This window comes from Platalea leucorodia, assembly GCF_965183815.1.
Source record: "Platalea leucorodia genome assembly, chromosome: 3".
NCBI classification, from domain to species: Eukaryota; Metazoa; Chordata; class Aves; order Pelecaniformes; family Threskiornithidae; genus Platalea; species Platalea leucorodia.
This window is the reverse complement of record NC_138825.1, coordinates 11784930-11804058: the sequence shown is the minus strand read 5'-3', so window position 1 is coordinate 11804058 and position 19129 is coordinate 11784930. Positions and strand designations below refer to the sequence as shown.

General features: G+C 39.7%; 1 protein-coding gene across 1 annotated transcript in view; it reads left to right on the top strand.

Moving 5' to 3' along the window:
• EHBP1 (EH domain binding protein 1) overlaps window positions 1-19129 on the top strand; it is a 226218-nt gene that overhangs the window by 85922 nt on the left and 121167 nt on the right. The window contains exons 7-8 of the mRNA XM_082306310.1: window positions 4151-4290; window positions 11179-11301. Coding sequence (XP_082162436.1) covers window positions 4151-4290; window positions 11179-11301 — 263 coding nt within the window. The remainder of the gene's footprint in view (window positions 1-4150; window positions 4291-11178; window positions 11302-19129) is intronic.

The following is a 19129-nucleotide window of genomic DNA, read 5'->3' as shown; positions in this document are numbered from 1 at the left end:
TTGTTGTGTTGTGTTTTGGTTTTGTTTTTTTTTTTAACCAGATAGCCTTTGTGTTGCTTTTCAAAGAATTCTTTGGATAAAGAGCTCTTTCTGTATAGAATGACAGAATTTAAGAGTATCCTTCAGCATACCTATCGTTCCTGCCATACTTAGTTTCTTAGCTGAATAAAAGTAATTTCTTACTCTGATTTTAGTCTTGTGTTCTTCAGAGACAAATGGCTTATCCTCTACCATTATAGACATTTTAAATAACAGTAGCTTAAAAATATCTGCAGGTTTGAAATCAGCAGGAGTGTACATCAACAGACTGCAAGGGAAATGTGGGAAGGAGAACTTATTTCTATTTCACCTATTTATATTTCACAAAGAATGAAAGAAGGACAAAGCCAACTGTAAGGTGAGAGAGGGTGGAGTCAGAAGTAAGATTTCGGGTTGAACACAAGACCATTGTGTGAAAAGAGTTCAGTTGGGCACTGATTACCACTCCCCCTACTTACTCACCTGGTTCTGTCCCTTATTTCAACAGCCTTTGGAAGGCAGAGGATACAGATTATTTTTGCAGATCCTATAACCTCTCCTGCAAATTCTGTCAGATTCAAGATGTCAGATGTTAACAACTTCTTGTGGCTGGAGGATGGATCGTTTGTCACCCATCCTGTTTTGCTTTTCCTTTCTGTCTCTAGAATATGGGAATGTGAGAATCATAGAATTATAGAATCACTTAGGTTGGAAAAGACCTTTAAGATTATCGAGCCCAACCGTTAACCTATCACTGCCAAGTCCACCACTAAACCATGTCCCTAAGCTCCCCATCCAGCTGTCTTTTAAATACTTCCAGGGATGGAGACTCAACCACTTCCCTGGGCAGCCTGTTCCAGTGCCTGACTACCCTTTCAGTGAAGAAACTTTTCCTAATATCCAAACTAAACCTCCCCTGGTGCAACTTGAGGCCATTTCCTCTCTTCCTATCAGTTTTTACTTGGGAGAAGAGACCAACCCCCACCTCGCTACAGCCTCCTTTCAGGCAGTTGTAGAGAGCGATAAGGTCTCCCCTCAGCCTCCTCCTCTCCAGGCTAAACAAACCCAGCTCCTCAGTGGCTCCTCACAGGACTTGTGCTCCAGACCCTTCACCAGCTTCGTTGCCGTTCTCTGGACACGCTCCAGCACCTCGATGTCCTTCTGGTAGTGAGGGGCTCAAAACTGAACACAGGACTCGAGGTGCGGCCTCACCAGTGCTGAGTACAGGGGGACGAACGCTTCCCTAGTCCTGCAGGCCACACTATTTCTGATTCAAATGGCAGAACAAAAAGGGGTAGATGGGGAAACTACTGCCCTAGAGGTTCTTTTACCTCTTTTTAAATTTCTTTTTCCCCCCAAGAGACTAACAGTTTACTTCTAGCTTTCAGTATTCTGAATGCACTTGTAGACATTGCCCACTGCGATACAAGTGCCCCAAAACTGTTGCATGAACAGCATGACTGTCATGTTAAGGCATACATTTTGACACAAAAAGGCTTTTTGTCTGCATGCTTTGAAAGCCACAAATGCATTAATTACAATTAATTATTATTACTGTTTCCCTTCTCTGATTACCCTGTTGTGAACCAAATTTTGACCTACCATATAAGAATGAAATTTTGAAGTATTTAACTGTGGTTTAACATGGTATTGCAGCTGAAAATGGAAGTGAAAAAGACAGTATCTGATAACTTCCTAATTTTTTTGGAACAACCAACATCCATGAACAGTACAGTAAATAGCTATACTAGGCTCTTAGTGCTTTTTGAGGCCATAATTTGTAAAAACTGATCCATTTAGGATCACATATACCTTCTTCTCATTGAAATCAATAGGTTTTAGACTGAGAACTGTAAGTCAGGTAGACAGTAAGTTAACAACAGGGCTTTAATATTGCCCTGAACCAGGGACCTGAAAAAAAAATAAGCTGTTCTTTGTGAAAGCATTGGTTTCCAGTATGTGTAAACAGAGATTGTCCTACTAGTCAAAATAAGAGGGAGAATTCAGATGTCACATACATGAACATGCAAGAAAAGGTAGCTAGGCCAAGGTTTATTTACATCTCTTACAAACTGTAGTAGTTCCATAAAGTGAGATTTACTTTTAATTTTATTTTATGCACTTTATAAAGAAAATACTGCAGCCTGTTGCTGTGCAGTACCAAAAATCATCTTATTTCTGAAACACAGAAAAAAATATTATAAAATATGAATACAGAAAGGACAGTAAAAATAAATAGTACTTTGGAGACCTTTTAATTTCTAAACTTTACACGAACAAGTGATTTACAAGATCTGACTGCCAACTGCTCCCGGCTTTTTGTCTTCAGTGCATAAAAGAGCCCGGCCATCAATGCCGCTGTAGGGTGCTACGTTTTCTCCCCTGTGCTTAAAGAGTTGATTTAACCTATTGGTTATCAAAACGGGAAGATGAAACCTTGAGAATTTTGCATGAACAGAAGGGTCTTTCTGACTTACTGATAGTTACTTATTTTACGTTTATTAGTACTTCTTATATGATAGAAGTACTTAGTTGTCTTACGCGACTGCGGGTTCTGTAATGCTGATTCCTTTGAACGCACAGAGTGGCAAATGATTGCCCCCAGTTTAATTGCCCTGAGTTTAATCCCATGTTTTAAGTGCCTCTGTGTTTCTGTGCAGATTTGAGGCATGATTAGTATGTCTTTTTTATTCCTACAAGTGGTACCTTTAAAATAATTTGTATAGTTTTCTTGGCATTGTTAGGCACACAATCTGTGCGTCTGGTTTTATCATGATCAACTCCAAAGAAGACAGAATAATTCAGGTTGGAAGGGACCTGTACAGCCTCTCTGGGCAACCCATCCCACTGCTTGTTGATGACTGTTCCAACTTTTTTCTCACATCAGATCAGAATCTCTCTGGTTTCAATCTGTGTTCACTGTCTGTCATCCTCCTGCCTTGCACCACTGGCTTCTCAGCAACGTCCTCATAGGTACTGGTGGGCTGCTGCTAGGTCCTCCTGAAGCTGTCTCTTCTCCAGGCTCCAAAAGTCCATTTTCCTCAGCCTCTCTTCGTAGGGCAAGTGCTCCAGCCCCCAGCCATGTCAGTGGCCCTCTGCTGACCTTGCTCCAGTTTATCAGCACCTTTTCCTGTACTGTGGGACCCAACACTGGGTGAAGTACCCTAGATGCAGTCCAATGAACTCCCAAGTAAATGAGGGTCATGACTTCCCTCAGTCTGCTGCTTGTGGTCCTGTTTGAATGTGTCTCGGGATGCTGTTTGCCTCCTTTGGCTGCCAGGGCATGGTGCTGGCTCTCCTTGAGCTTCCTCTCCACCAAGATCCCCAGACTGTTTTCAGCAGAGGTGTTCCCTAGCCAGGCAATCCCCAGACTGTTTTATTGTAAGGAGCTAAAAAAAAAAATTGATTAACCATCTCAATAAACCTATTGAAGTGGTTTTAAAAGAGAATGGGTAAGACTGCTGTTGCTTCAAGAATGACATCATGTACTTCAAAAATCTTGGGGTTTTTATGAAACAAATGTAGAACGTCCATTTCTCTGAATCTTTGCCCGCTGTCGTCTTTTCATCAAACATACATTTGATATGAAAGGTACAGTTATGTGAAAGATATATATATGAGATACAGTCAAATGAGAATTTAAATTGGCCATTGCTATATAATGGGTTTTTATCTTGTTAATGAATTCAGATGTTTAGAAAAGGGATTTTAATTTCTGTAACAGTGTCAGGAGTTCTGAATGAATATAGTGATAGGTGTCACATGCAGCATGTGGACAATAGGTCTGACCAAGCAATTCACTTCAACCAAAGGAGACCGGATAAGTGTTTACTAGTATTCCTGGGCTGGTTTAAAATTTTGAGAAGCAGTTGCTAAATTGACTCTTAATGCATGGCAGGGCTGTTTTTACCCTTTAGAATTTTGTTAATAGAAAACTTTCCCTTCAGAAATGAATATACATGAGTGTATTCATTTTGTTCTTTCGCTATATTCAAGATCAGATCTGAGATCAGAGACCTCCCTGAAGAAAAGAAAGCATAAAAATATTTAAAGGATTTTTAATAATGCAGCAGTATCAGATGTGGTATTAACAGACTGCATTTTAATGCCTGGTTTGAAATTTGTTATTTAGGGATGAAGACATGCAAAGCCTGGCTAGTTTGATGAGTATGAAACAAGCTGATATTGGAAATCTAGATGATTTTGAGGAAGACAATGAAGAAGATGAAGAAAACAGAGTGAATCAAGAGGAAAAGGCTGCAAAAATTACAGGTTGGTTTTGCCACACAGATGGTAAAATATAGTTCCCTTTGCTAATTGCCAGCTGTGTTCCATGGATTTTATCCTTATACTATATTTGTATTTAATTTTAAACAACCCGAACCAAAACAAAATTTAGGATATTTCGAAGGAAGAGGGACCCATCCATAACTCAACAAAGTTTAATATTTGTGAATTTAAGAGCATTGATTTGTGTGTGTGTATGTGTGTCCTGTTTTTAGGAGAGAATACACTTAAGTGGGTAGCATTTTAGGGAAGCAAAGAACCAGAGTGAACAGAGGAGTAAAAAGATGGAGGGAAGGGGTCAGCAAGCAAGAAGGCAAGAGGATGAGCTGAAGTGAAATAATGAAGACAGTTTGTGAGAATAACTGCGAAATGAGTTGTGCCATGGCTGGGTGCTGAGGTTCTGCTCAATAACATGGTAATTCCAGGCAGCATACTTCTGCCTTTTGGTTGGGGGTGTCTCGTGGAAATGAAATCAGGAGTCTGTTAAAGGACTTTAACGGAATTTGATAGTCAGGTTGTTTGAAGTGAGATAGCATAACCTACATTTGAATTGCTTACTGGTGAAAATGCTTAGTGTGTCCAGGATAGCTGAACTAATTGATGCAAGTCAGCTCAGGATGTGATGATGTTAAATTGTTGGTGGAGATCGTTATGTAGTACTGCTCCAGATGAGTTCTGTAGGAACTCTTAGTGTAAAAGAATCAGGAAAAGGCAAATAAACTTCTGGTACCAGCCTTCAAGCCTGCCAGTACTCTTTAAAAATGTCTGTTGAAATAATGGGATCCTTCCCTAAGGTGGGGAAGAGCATCCCAAGCAGGGAAGTGAATTGTCAAATATGTTCTTGAAAATCCTGAGGAACGTTGGTTCAGTGTTACGAAACATTAGTTGCATCTCTTCTTTTTGAGTTTTCATTGCAATTGAAAGGTTCAGCCTGAAGCAGTTATTACTTAGTTATATTTAGTGTTGTGAAAGGATGCAAATATATTTTCTCCATGCTTTACATATTTAATTAAACATTTTGTACCCTGACCAAATCTCTACTTATGCTGTATGTGTCTGGCACAGACCAGATTGGAAAGTCCAGAATGAAGTATTTGAGAGACAGAGATAATGTACTCTTGGTCAGGGAGTGGAGAAATAGCAGTCTGGTCACACTGAAATCATTCTACAAGGTCTTCCTCTCCTTTACCAGTGTAACCAGAATAATTCAGGTGCGTGTCAGAACACCAAGCAAAACCTGACATATTCACCAGGGCATCCAATAATCACAGAGAGGACAAGGGCGCATAAAGGAGAGGCTACATAAAGTCTATATAAACTATTGTGCAGATGTGTTTTATTAAGATAGGCCTAGATAAAGCACTGAGGACTGCTATGGAAAACCCACATACAGGACAGTAGTTGAAAAGCAGCAGATCTTGGTCCTCAACTTTATTGATTTTGCAGCATTCAGCATCTAAACAAGCCAACAAACGATTCCTGAACAAGCAAAAAGCTGATGTAGATCAGTCTAGTCTGTCCACTGTCCTTTGGCTATGTAGGACATCCCTGGAGATAGATGGGGAGGGGTGAGCTGTCTGATGTGCAACACAAGGTCCTAGCTTGAGTTCTTTTAGAGGCATTTCAGCTTTTCATCTGTTGTTGTAAAGGCCAAAATGATCTGTTCTAAGCAAACATTACAATACCTACTTGAAAGGCAGAAGCAATAAATTGTGAACTAAACTATATCTGCTTATTGTTCAGCCTGTTCTGATACTGTTTTCTAATGATACAAGATGGGAGGGTTGGGTTGGGATTTTTGTAGATGCATCATTAAGGAAACCTGAGGGGGCAAAAGGTCAGCCTTGGACTTTTTCTTCTTGTGTTGGCTACAACAGCTGAGTTGCTTCATTAGCCTGGCTAACTTTTCCCGCATTAGGCAAGGAGAGGGATGAGAGGGATGTTGAAGGAGAATGAGTGCATGTAGTTTCCCAAGCAAATGGGAGAACGTAAAACATAGGACAGTAAGTAAACATTAATAAGTAAAATGTAAAGGATCTATTTCAACATGTGTTCAAGACTGATTTCATTGGCAGTTGGAGTGACTCCTGTAATAAATATAATGAATGGGAAAAAGTAATAAAACACAAGGAGAAGAGCTGAGGAACCGCGAGAGAAAGAGATAGGAATCATTGTAGAAAAATAGGAAGAAATATAGAAAGAAGGAAATGGAACAAAACTGATGTAATGAAGTACTCTCTTGAAAATTTCTTTCAAAAATAATTGTGTTCACAGAATCCCATAAAGTTAACTGAGGAAGTTACATAACCCTTTTGAAAGCTTGCTGCTCCCAACATTTTCTCATCTGTTGCCGTGTTAGGGTGTTGGCAGCCGAGCAAGCTGGAATGCCTTCACTGACTCAGAGTCCCCTGCGGCAAATCACTTTGCCTCGGTGTGCCTGTTTTCCCAACTGTAAAATGGGGATACTGGCTGTAGCTACTTCACAGGAATGATGGGAGAATTACACAGTTAATGTTTGTAAGCGAGCTTTGAAAAAGTAAAGTGCAAGTAGTAAAGCAGAAGGGATTATTATCTTACTTCTGACTCAAGGTCTTCTCACAGAAACATTGGATGACTTGATGACTGCAACAATGTCATTCTCAAGCCACAGCTACAGAAGCTTCTGCAGATCTTTATCACAGACATTGTTCGTTTTTGCAACATACAAAAGTTCATTAATTTTTTTACTGGGCCCAAAGTTACAGTTTTATAGATGAATAAATATATCCACCACTGGGAGAACAAGAGACCTGCTGAATGGGGCTGTAGATGGTGCAGGTGAGTTAGGAAATGCTGCTTCTCTTCCTTGATGTGTTGCCTAACCTTGGATAAGTATCTGTGCCTCTGTTTCTTCAGCTATGAAATAAGTGGCGCAATACTGACCTACCTCAAAAGCACTGTGGAATTTGGTGTGGTCAACATGCGAGCTGTTGCCGTACAACTGACCTTAAGATCAGACTGGAAGATGTTTTCCATTCAAAGCACCGCTTTCATTTTAAAAAAATTTCCCTCCATCTCAGATTTTTCCCCTTCCTTCCCAGTATTTCTTGTTTAAATTTTACATATGTAAAAGCTGTATCTCCACCTAACTGTTCTGTTTTATGTGAACTTGAAAATGATGTTTGTAGCCATGAAATAAGTTTCAAATATTTTGCTTCTACACTATTAATATAGATGAATTTAAACTGCCCAGAATTATCCTGTCCTTAGTCTTCATTTGAAGACAAGGCATCCTAGCGTACTTGAAGAAATGTGGCTCATAACTCACAAACTTGGGATAGTAATAAATACACGGCTTCTCTTAATGTTTTAATTGATACTTAGAGCCTCATGCTGAAGTTGATAGTTGCCTCCTGCTCCATCTGCACAGGAGCACGATGACTGCCCTGGGGCGCCACATGGACTCAGCAATGTGCCCATGTGCTACCTATTGCAGGAGTCTGAATCCCAGTATACTTCAAGAGCAGGCTTCTGGAGAGCAGTATGTGTAACCCTTTCTTGCCATTTGCAAAACCATGCCTCCCATGTCAACTTCTGATACCTTTAATCTTCTTTGTCAGTAGCACCAAGCTGCTTAAAAAAAAAAAGAGCAAGACAGAAGAATGAAAAAAACCCAGTGATTTATATGACATACTTGTAGAACAAGCTAATATACGTTTGTAGATAATGAGATTTATAAAAGATAATACAGGACATAAATCTCCAACCTACCATTTCCACACTCCAAAATATGACATAAACCATTTAATATTGTAATGAGAAACATTGTAGTGCATACGAGTGTTTAGGTTGGCAGATGGGACCAGGTGATTCAGACCACATCAAAGAATTCCCTCTTTTTAAAGCTCTGAACTTAATTTGTTATTTTCTGACAATAAAAACAGAATTGTAATTGTTCTGGGTTTTTTTCCACATGCTGGCATAATAAATTGTAAATCATGTCAGCATCTCAGCCTGTTTTAAAGTTGTAATTCGTTTGTACTAGTGTTTTATAAGGTCAACTCTGTTTAATTTGAGTACAGCAAGGTATTTTCCATTGTGTATCTTGAGTCTTAAAAATTCCCAGAAGATAGTATTATATTGTTCAGATCTCTAAGGTGTATATATGATTTTATACTCAGGAAGTGAAGAGTTTTGGGGCAGTTTTGGTGTTATTTTTCAGGACAATAGTCTTGTTTGTTGGAGCTAAAAATAAGGAAGTGAGGATGGTGAAATTAACTCTGTGTAGATAGATATAAATGTAATCCCATCTAAATAGATTTTTGCTTTAAGGTCAGGAACAGTTAGGAGGTGCGCTAAAGAGGAATTCTGCTGTGGCTTTGTCATTGTCAGCATAGATTTTGTCCAATAGATATTGGCAGAATAGATCATTTCACTCGGTAGTTTGCAGATTGGCATGTCTGCACAAAGCAACTTAAATTTGGAAAAGAAGTTTTTAACCATATGACTGGAATATTTTCAGGTTCTGGACTCTACTTTTGGCTTCAGGTTGTTTATGCTGTCTGTGAAGGCATGAAATTGAGTCGTGTCAGTGTGTGAACTGGTGAAGGTGTTGCCCTGTGAAAAAGCATGGGTCCTCCCTGCTGAGGAAGTTCTGGGTGGCTGTGGGCACCAACATGAGTTGGGACAGTCACAATACTACTCAATTTTTCACTTCAGTCCAATATCTTGCTCCTTGTAACTAGTTCCTAGAACGAAGATTACCGTATGAGTCAGTGACAAACGTTTGCTTTCCCAAACAAATGCCATATGAGAAAAAGTCAAGTTCAAAACAGCAGTGAACTAAAAGCGTTACAAAGAAGTCACTTCTTGTCTACACAAGAAATTGAAGTTGAAAAGAAATCCAAGAATGATTGGCATGAGAAGTGTGCAGTAAAGGCATCTACGTAGCTTTAACTTCACTGGTGACACCAGAAGACATCATCCATTTATTTCATTGGGAAAAGACAGGAGATGAAAAAACCTGTCAGAGGGGCAATGATATTCAACAAACAGGATCACCTCTGCTGCACAGGTTTCTCCTGCCTGTTTGTCAGCCAAAAGGACGAGGAAGGCTGTCCCCTCTCCACAGATACCTATGCTTGAGGTCTTTCAGAGATGCCCCAGATTCAATCCTCATTACTACAGAAACTGCATTTGTCAGATGCTGTGGATAGCACTGCTTTAGGGGGGGATCAGAGGGGAATTTTTCCCCTTGGGGCAGGAGCCACGAAGACCTAGTTGGCTTTTGCTTCTTTCTTTCCTTCCAGAATTATGGAGGCATCAATGTCTTGGCTAGAATTAAACATTCATACATTTCAAAAATTATTAGTTCATGGTGATTCAGAGCTCTCCACTATGGATAGAAGGTGAAACAGGATTTTACCAAGCAATAAGGTGTTACTTGCATACCATTACAGTGGCAAAGTCAACTAATATGTATGTTCAGCATGCATTCTCATAGCACAATACTGATCATATATTTTAGAACTATTAAATAAATTCAACTTATTGTAGGTCAGAATTTAATGGTGACTGATTATAAATGTTAAGTAATCAGAGTGTGTGTGTATAAATAAATAAACTATATAAAATACATGTGTATGTATTCGTTTTCTGTAGCCTTAAGGGTTTGGGAGGGAGGTAAATTGTTCTGGGGCTGGTTTGTGTTGATTGACAATGGTTTAAAATTCATATTTTCTTCATGAGCGGGAAAAGTTTTTAAATTATATCTAATGCATCTAAGTTTTGAACTGATGTGTGTACTCATCCCCATAAAACTAATTACTGTTGCTGACACCAGGAATCCGGCAAGTTTTGTTTATGTCTGTTAACTGGGTTTCCTGTTAAATTATCACTGAAACACCTATACAGGTGCTTTACTGTAGGTATATCATTGTAAGGACTCGTTCTAAATGTATTCTTTTAATTAACTCTGAGTATCTTTTCTTTTACCCTCTCTCTCCCTCGCTCTCTTTCTAGTAACAGTGTTAGTTCCACTTCTGTGTCATTAAATGCCCTTGCCTTATGTTTGTCTTGACTGGCTTCTATTTACAGAAATTGTAAACCAGTTGAATGCTCTGAGCAGCTTAGATGAAGATCAAGATGACTGCATAAAGCGAGCAAATATGCCTTCAGCTAAATCAGCCAGTTCCTCTGAAGGTCTATGAGCTTTCCTCCTTTCTTTCTGTTTCTGATTGTCTGTATTTACTGTGACCTGTTACCTTTTGACTCCTGCTTGTATTCAGCTGTCAGTTTTATCTCTGTGCTTCCACCCAGCATGACTCTCAGTAATTTGTAGTGCTTCCAACAGGTAACAACACTATAGAGAAAGAGCCTACGTCCTCTACAGCTCTGTTGTCATCTGATAATGAATAAGAAAGAAAAAAATGACAAAAAACCCCCTCAGACTCCAAACCTAGAACATTAGTTGTGCAGTCAATAACACTTGACCTAACTTGACAAAATGTCCCCTCTCTGATTTTACGTACACATTGCATCCAAAACTTAAAATTTCCTGCTGATAGTTAACATGTATGTGAACAACCGAAAAGAAATTGCTGTATTTAGCTAGTTAGATGTTCTGCAACATTTATTTAATGAAGATAATAGAAGGTTTTCTTAGTAGTCATTTCTGTTACCTAATGTTCTGATCAGCGAAGTTTAATTCATTTCACTTTTTTTTTTTCTCCTTTGTTGGTGTACAACTGAAGTGCATTAGCGTAGTTGTGCAATCCGTGCCATACGCTGGTGCAGTGTTTCGAGGGACTGGTGGTATGGGGTGTTTTTGAGCTTGAAATATGTTAGATGAACAGTTTGTATCAATATTAAAACAATATTCCAACCTGTTTCTAGAGCTTATCAATAAGCTTAATTTTCTGGAGGAAGAGGAGCAAGACCTGGCCAACTCCAGTATGAACCCTTTTGGTGATCCTGACACAGCAGAATTAAATCCATTTGGAGACCCTGATGTAGAAGGTAATAGATTTGTATTACATAATTCATCATTAATTGCAAATGCTTAATGAAACATGATTTTTTTTTTGTAAGGCTACAAATGAAAAATGTTATTTTGATTAAGTACAATTATTGCATGCAGTACTGAGGTAGCAATAGCAGTGACCCAGTTGTCACTGGAAAATGAATTTATCCTTTGAGTCACAGCCTTATGTGTATTTGCCACAGGGGGCTACCAGCAAAGAGTTGAACTAAGACTTTTAGACTTATCAGGTGTGTTACTAGTACTCACCTCATCTCGTATAAATGAGCAACACATACTATCAAGCACCTCTGTTCCACATGGATGCTGGTTTATATCAGAACTTCCTTTACTGCAATCTTCACTGCATCACAGCTATTCTTCGTTAGCACAATCCCCGTTATTATAACTTAATTGTATCTCTTTCATTCTTCTTTTTTTTGCTTTTATGGCTTCCTCTTTAAAGCCTTCTGGCATCCTGTCTTGCACCATGTGGTAGGTGTTAATCCCCTTTCCAGACTGACATGCCCATTCTTGTTCTATTTGAGTGAGAAATACAACCTCTATAAGTTTTTAATCTGATAAGGCTTTGGCCCTAAGGCCAGAAAGGAGCACCAAGACAGCAGGCATCTCTGCCGTCCTCAACTCCATGTCCAGATATGCAGGCTTCCATCTGCTGCCATCAAAAAAAAAAAAAAAAAAAAAAAAAGAGGGGTGTATGACTTTCTTACTTTGCAGCTGCTTGAAATGCCAATCCATAGTTAATTCCCAAGTTTCAAGCTGCACTCAGCCTTTCCTGTTCAAAGCTCCAAGACTTTTCTTCCCACAGAAAATAGCAAGCAGCATTTGCCACCTTTGACCAAACCCCAGGAGCCACTCTATAATGGCTGTGGAAAAGAACCACACTGAGCAGGGGCAACCCAAGGTACAACCATGGGATTTCTAATGGTCTAATGAGGATGCGTTTCTGAGCTGCAGTTTCCACCTGTGGTTACTCTCTTTCTCTGGACAAGCTCAATGTTTACGCACAACGTGGCTTTTGTGCCTTCTGAGTCCACAGAGGCCAATGTGGGTGGTGATCGAAGTCCTGTCATACTTTGGCTGTGGTGTAGTCTCACAGCTTGTATTTCTCCAACAGGGACATTGCCCTATCTTCTGTATTTGGCCATTGAAGCCATAAAGCCACTATCCCAGGCCCCTTCTCCCTCCTATAAAGTTGTCAGGTGTTTCTAGAGCTGCAGAAGTCAGTTGTTTCAGCTTTGTAGATACCAATGTATATGGATTAGGTTCTGATGTCTCGAGCTTTGGCTTCGTTTCGTCTGTTCCTCAGCTGTGAATTCCCTTAGGATCATGGAAGGCGGTAGAATAACCAGGGATATAAAACACCTATTCTCATCCATATAGTTGCTCATACACAACTTGCTCTAAGTTGTGTATGCTCGAAGACTCACCCTATATTCCTTTCTTTTTTCTCTGCTCTAGAAAGAGCTCCCTTCTCCCTGGAGAGAGATATACAAGTCCCATCCTATGTAAACTGCTGTTTTCCAAACCCAGCTTTTCTTTCCTTTCCAGACAGAACCTGCACTGGCAGAAGGCAGCAGGCCTTCTGACCACAAAATATAGGGACTAAGAATCGATTCCTTCTCATCTCAGGGACAGGGAGTTATAAACTGATGGTGTTTCTTAGTGCTGGAGTAGCTTAACACCTCATGTCAAGTTCCCTATGAGCATCCTGCATCCAAGGCTCCAGCCTGCTTATGTTCCCAAAAGACTCCCAATATATGAGGCATGCTTTTTCAGTCAATTCTGGTGCCTTTGGTGGCATCTAGCCTTTACTGCCATCTTCAGTCACAGTCATGGACACTTCTCCATTCCTCTGGGTCTGTTCTGTGTACTTGGACAGTTTCAGGGCTCAGACTGTTGGGTCCACAAAGAAGTCTATATCTATACGGCTGTGGGCAGCAATGCTGAGTTGTTGGGTGTGTGTGTACCAAATATTCCTCCCACACATTGTCACCATCATCCAGCAGTCAATGTACAACAACATGACGGTGATTTTGATAAACAGGGTGTCACTAGATTCTTCCTACTGTGTCATAAGGTGTTTTTTATTTGGGAGGGATGGAGCTTCTGTCAGGTTCATGTGACAGGAGTATGTCTTCTGGAGCACTGAACCAAGTGGAAGATCTAGGCATTTCAGGCTGTCAGACAAAGAGTGGGACATCTAGTGTGGCATTTTTAAAGCTTTTACTTTATGATTAGTGGCTCCCCAGGAATTCTTCTAGTCACCTCAGACACCTCTGAGAAGTGTTGGCTCATCCACTCCAGAGGTGTCTTCTCCCTATAATGGGCACTGGTTGTGTTCATCTTCCCTTGCTTGGCCTTCTTGACATGTGTCTTTCCTCCAGTCCTCTTCCTTCACAGAAAGTTGAGGAGGAAAAAAACTGAGACAAATTAGTTAAGACAGTTCAGGTCTTCAGCAACAGCAGGAATCTGCAATGTATGTCTGTGGCTAATTGGATCAGTACCTCTACATGGGGTGCACCTAGACCTTACCATTTTGGGGAGATTTCCCTTTCTGTTGGACTACATTTTGAAGCTACACAATATTAAGTCTGTTCTTACCCTGTTGCTCTACTGCAGAAGACTGCCCTGTTTGTTTCCCATTTGGCCACAGGTATATTCTCTCATGGTTTAGGACGTTTCTTCTACTCCGAGACCTCAGTGGAACTTCCATTGCTGCCACCTGTTTTTAGGAAGCTCTTTGAGACTATGCCTGTTTGTTTGCTTTTGTGTCCTTAAATGAATGTGACCTTTTTGGTGGCCACCCCAGGAGCTTGGGAGCATGACAGAGCTTCAGGAGTTTAAGGCAGACTTTCTCCTGCAGGCTTAAAGAGTCACGTTACCTGTTTCACTTGTCTTGTGATCTGCTTAAATCAAGAGATTAACCTTTTATGCAGGCAGGGATAAAGTATTTTTCTGTTCACTACGTGTTAGTCTGCTTTATCTTTTTATCTGGACAAGGCAAAATCTTGAATTTAGACTTTGTTCAGAGTCTTTCCGTAGAATTTGTTACTTAATTTCCCCAAGATGTGAAGAGCAGCCATCTGGAGCCTCCTTTCCTGAGTACTTTGCCATCAGATCCTAGGAGGCATGATGTGCCATTTGGCAGACATATTCCAGGGATATTCCTAAGAAGCCCGTAACCTGTGTGCTTAGTGAGAGTGTGCTTAGAGCCACCCAAGGTATGAATATGTATTGACAGTCACTCAAAGAGAAAGGAGGATTACTTGCCAGTAGCTACTTGTTTCCTAGACAGATATTTCTTGTGCCTGTTCACAAACCAGCTACTTTCCTTCTATCTTCCTGATCCCATAATCACCTAACCCTAGAAATGCGGGGTGGAGAGAAACTAAAGGCATGAGTGCTCCCAGCATCCATGTACACACTGTGGGTGCAGTGCATGACAGAGGGTCATCAGCAAGCTATCTCTGGATGCTGCTGTGGTTTAAAAAGTCCTTACTGTAAATGATCTTATACACACAGCAGAGTGAATGTGCATGTGAACAACTCACCTCAAAAAAATCTTCAGCTGTGTTTCTTGGTTGACATGTCAAATTGAGGCTTATTCCCTCTGTATCTAGTAGGTCAGCTAACATTAGAAATCTGGAAAATCAAAAGTAACTCTTTAAACAGTGTATCTCTACAGCTTTATGCTAGACAATATGTAGATGATCGTATGAAGACTGCCTTTTGGATTGTCTTTTAGTCACGTTACAACAGAACTCTAAATCCAGTTAGTTTTTGTGCAAAATATTTTACTTGAGGAAGTCAACATACACAATAAATGCCAACAGAAAACAACAACACGCTTTCAGTGCTCCAGATATTTTTTTAATTAGGTGGGGAATGCAGATTTTGAAGTTGCATGTGACCAATACAAGTTTCCTGCAACACGCCTGAGACATAAGGGTAACTTTTGCTGGCACTGCCTCCCCCTTTCATTTAAAACAGCATTTACTTTACCGATGTGTTTCTTTACCTTGTGTGTAGTCTTCTGAGCTCCCTGCAGCATGTATTACACTGCAAATGAAAACAGTGCTACAATGCAGTACCAAACCCCAGAATCCTTCTAGGATAGTCCTAAGGAGAGCGGTACAAGAACCAATATAGAGGAAAACGATTGCCCTGTCCCTTCTCCTTATATTTCTTAATGAAATGTAATATGTTGCTGGCATATTAATAAAAGTAATAGAAAATCATCAGTGGTTTATAGGGATGCCAGTCATTATGCTTTCTAGAAGTATTGGGAAGTTACATTTTTATTCTGTGCTGTTTGTTACACTGCTCACATCACCATCGTGACTGCGTGCCTGCCAGTAGTGCAGTAAATGGCATAACTAAATATCTTTCACATGTGGCTTGTTCTTTCATCCTCTGCCAAGGAGAAAGTGGTATGTGTAATGTTTTGGTGGGGGTTTTGTTTGGTTTTAAGGGATGTGTCACAATATGTTTGTGTTACAAAAGGCAAGTGGGTTGAAGGGCAGGGTGATTTTTGGAGATCCTCTGGGAACTAGAAGGCTGATTGTGCAGATGGGTAGTGCCAGAGTGATTACTATCATGAGCAGTCTTTCTCAGTGGAGTTAGGGCAAGTAATGTTCCCAGAATCTAGCACAAGAGCAGCTAGTGCTTCTGCTGTAGTAATACTTCTACCTCTCCTCTTGTCACTCCTACCCCTGTGGCTTTATTACTTAACCATGCAAAATTATTGTGCGTTTGACCCTTGGAGTGCCAAACTGCAAGCGTCTCTCTTTTTTTTTTTTTTTTTTTTTTCTTTTTTTAATATCAGTGAGGAGAACTGCAATTAAAAAAGATAGTTCCAGTAGAAACTGGAGTCCTGTGTTTTCAGCTGTGATTAATGATTGGGGGAAGCAGGGGAATCTGTGTTGATTCCTTAGTGTAAAATCAGCTTGAAGAGGGAAATAAGCCCCTTTTAAGTTGTTGTATGTTCAGCCACGCAAAATGCACTTCCCAACACCATTAGGTCCTTTAAAAAATATGAGTGTCTTTGGTACAGAGAAGGTAACAGCGGCTGCAGCTTTAAGAGCAGTGTTGTTGAGTCACCATCTTAGCAATTTAATTTGTTATAGGGAGGCTCACAAAGTGATGACCAACACTTGACATAAAAGCTAGTCCTAAAGGGTTTCAGAGACCCCATGGGAGATAGCCTGGCTGGGTTCAGGTGGGGACCCTCCCTCCTGTGGGGACATTGAAGGAAGCAGAGGCATTAAAAAAAAAATAGTATCCTGGATGACAGGAGGAGAGAGAATGAGCAGCCAAGTTAGTAGGTACTAGTTGAGCCCCTACAAAATTCTGCCTATAAAAGTTACTTGAAAATGGTACTTTTAGAAGCTCTTTTAATTTTAGCCTGTGTGTAGGGTTTTGCGAAATCTTTTAATTAATAATGAGCCAGAAGTCTCTGAGTGCTGATCTGCAATGCTCTGCATCTAGGGCCAAACCTGTAGTTACTGTTGAGCCAATGAACAAGAGAAAGAATTTTGTCCTGGTTAGGGTTACAGCACTTGATCCGTAGTGTTGAAATATGAAGAACTGAAAAAAACATTTGCATCGCCCCTTAAAATTTATCACATTTGAACAAGCATTTAAGTCCTCATTCCCAGGAGACACTTAAAAGCAAATGAAAAATAAAAGCTTACAGTATAGTTTTAAGAGATTGTTTCCCTGAATGTTTTTAACTTCAGGAAATATTACTGGCATTCCTTCTAGTAATATTTGTTTGGATACTGCTTGTTGAGTTATCAGCAAGTTTTGCTCAGATATGATAATGTGTATTTATCAACAGATTCATGTGCAGGTGAAGTGATCTATCACATGGAGTTGCAGAAGCAGGTTTTCATAGTTGTACACTCTCTTGATGAAATATTTTAAGATTTGAGCAAAGTTTAAAGTAGCAAAAATTTTGGTTAAAACATCATCAAGAAGTTGCACAATTTGAACAAGACATACATCAGTTATTTTTCTGCATTTCATTAGGTTACTTCTGCTTTTTGTATGAAACTGTCTTTTGAGGGCAGATCTCAAAAGCATCTCTGCTTGGCTTAGTTCATCAAACCACTAAATGTGTGGTTAACATTAGAGTAGTATTCTGACTACCATGAGCTTCCAGTCACGCATATCTATGCAGTAAGGGTGGGATTTGGCTCACCTGATTTTAGACATTAACAGTTTGAACATATACCTGTAAGCTTTGACTGTAAAGGGATCTAGCTCAGCTGCAGATAGCCGCACTAAGGACGTCTCAGGGCAAGCAGGGTGAAGCTTTTGCTTGCCATGACCACCTGCACTGGACACTAGAGTGATGTAAGTAAGCCAATGTAGAACCTCTTTTCCAGTTTTAGCTTAAAATAAATGAAAAAATAAATTTAAAATGTTGGGCTCTGATGTATTTAATCTATAATACTGTCAAAGGATTCTTGCTTGATTTGATCATATTTGTGTTTTTAAGAATTTCTGCCTTGAATGTTTTCTTTTTCCTTGTCAGTTAAACTGTAGACCTTCAATATTATTTTATTGTGACTTTCTCTGAAACATCTTTCTTTATAAGGATGTGAGCTTATGAACAAATCACACATAAACTAGGGTGTGAGCTTAATACCCATCACCTACCATACAGTAACTACCCTTTCTCCCAGGATAAGTGCCCAGTAGTTTATTCCCTTTTATTAAGGGATAAGCATGTTGTATTTACTTGTGGGTAGGAGTGAACACATACACTACAGCTGACATACTGCAAATACACACCCTGATTTATCCTGCAGTAGTTTGTCTATATGTCCATCTGCTAAGACACAGCTGAAATGTTTAGCTAAGACTATTATTGCAACCTTGATTATTTGTTTGTTTTTTTTTTTTTTTTACTGTTAGTCATGAGGATTTTCATTAATTAATTCTTTTTAGAACACATTTTGATTGTGTAAAGACTGACCATTAAGCATAATAATGACTTAATTGTGATCTCACTTTACCTTCGTCTCATCCCATGTCAGTGCAGTGTCTGGTTTATACTTCTTCTCAGTCTTTTTTACTCTAGTTTTTGACTTGAAACAGTGTTAGCTGCGTTCTGAAATTCAAGTTAAATATAAGAACTTATGAGATACATAAGAGGTAGATGTGTACTGTATATGTTGCTTCTTTAATGCTAAGTTGGACCAGGTTGCTGAGGGAATAAGAAACTGCAAACCTCACCTGGAATTAAAGGAATTTTTTAAAGTAATTTTCTGAATAATCACCATAGCAAAATCCCACAGGCACAAGCACTGTGTGTAGTCATAAGTGTGTCTACCAGCTAAAACCTATGGTATTGCCTGGCAAATTTTATTTTGTTTCACGCAGCTGAACTCACTCTCAATCTCAGATGAGTGATTTATCTCCTGAGGGTCCACATTGGGCTTAAGATTTTGATTAATTTATTCTGTTATTCCAGCCATATGCATTTGATTTCTACTTTCTGGCCATAGAGAAATGATCCATCACTTCAGAAACAGACCCTTAGAAATAGTGTAGAAGACAATATGATAATATAGTCTTTGAGGTTCAAATGTGAAGAACCAAGAAGAGCAGCACTAGAAATGTGAGGCTCTTTCTAAAGTGAAATCTTTCCAGTCCCTGGTAGGTTTCAATTGTTCTGAGAAGGACTAAAGCCTTTCCTGCTCCAGGCCTTTGCCCTGGTCTAGTGACTGGTGACCACTCCAATGCATAGATAGGTGAAGCTGCTGCCTGCATCTGGGGACCATGTTCCGGTCCAAC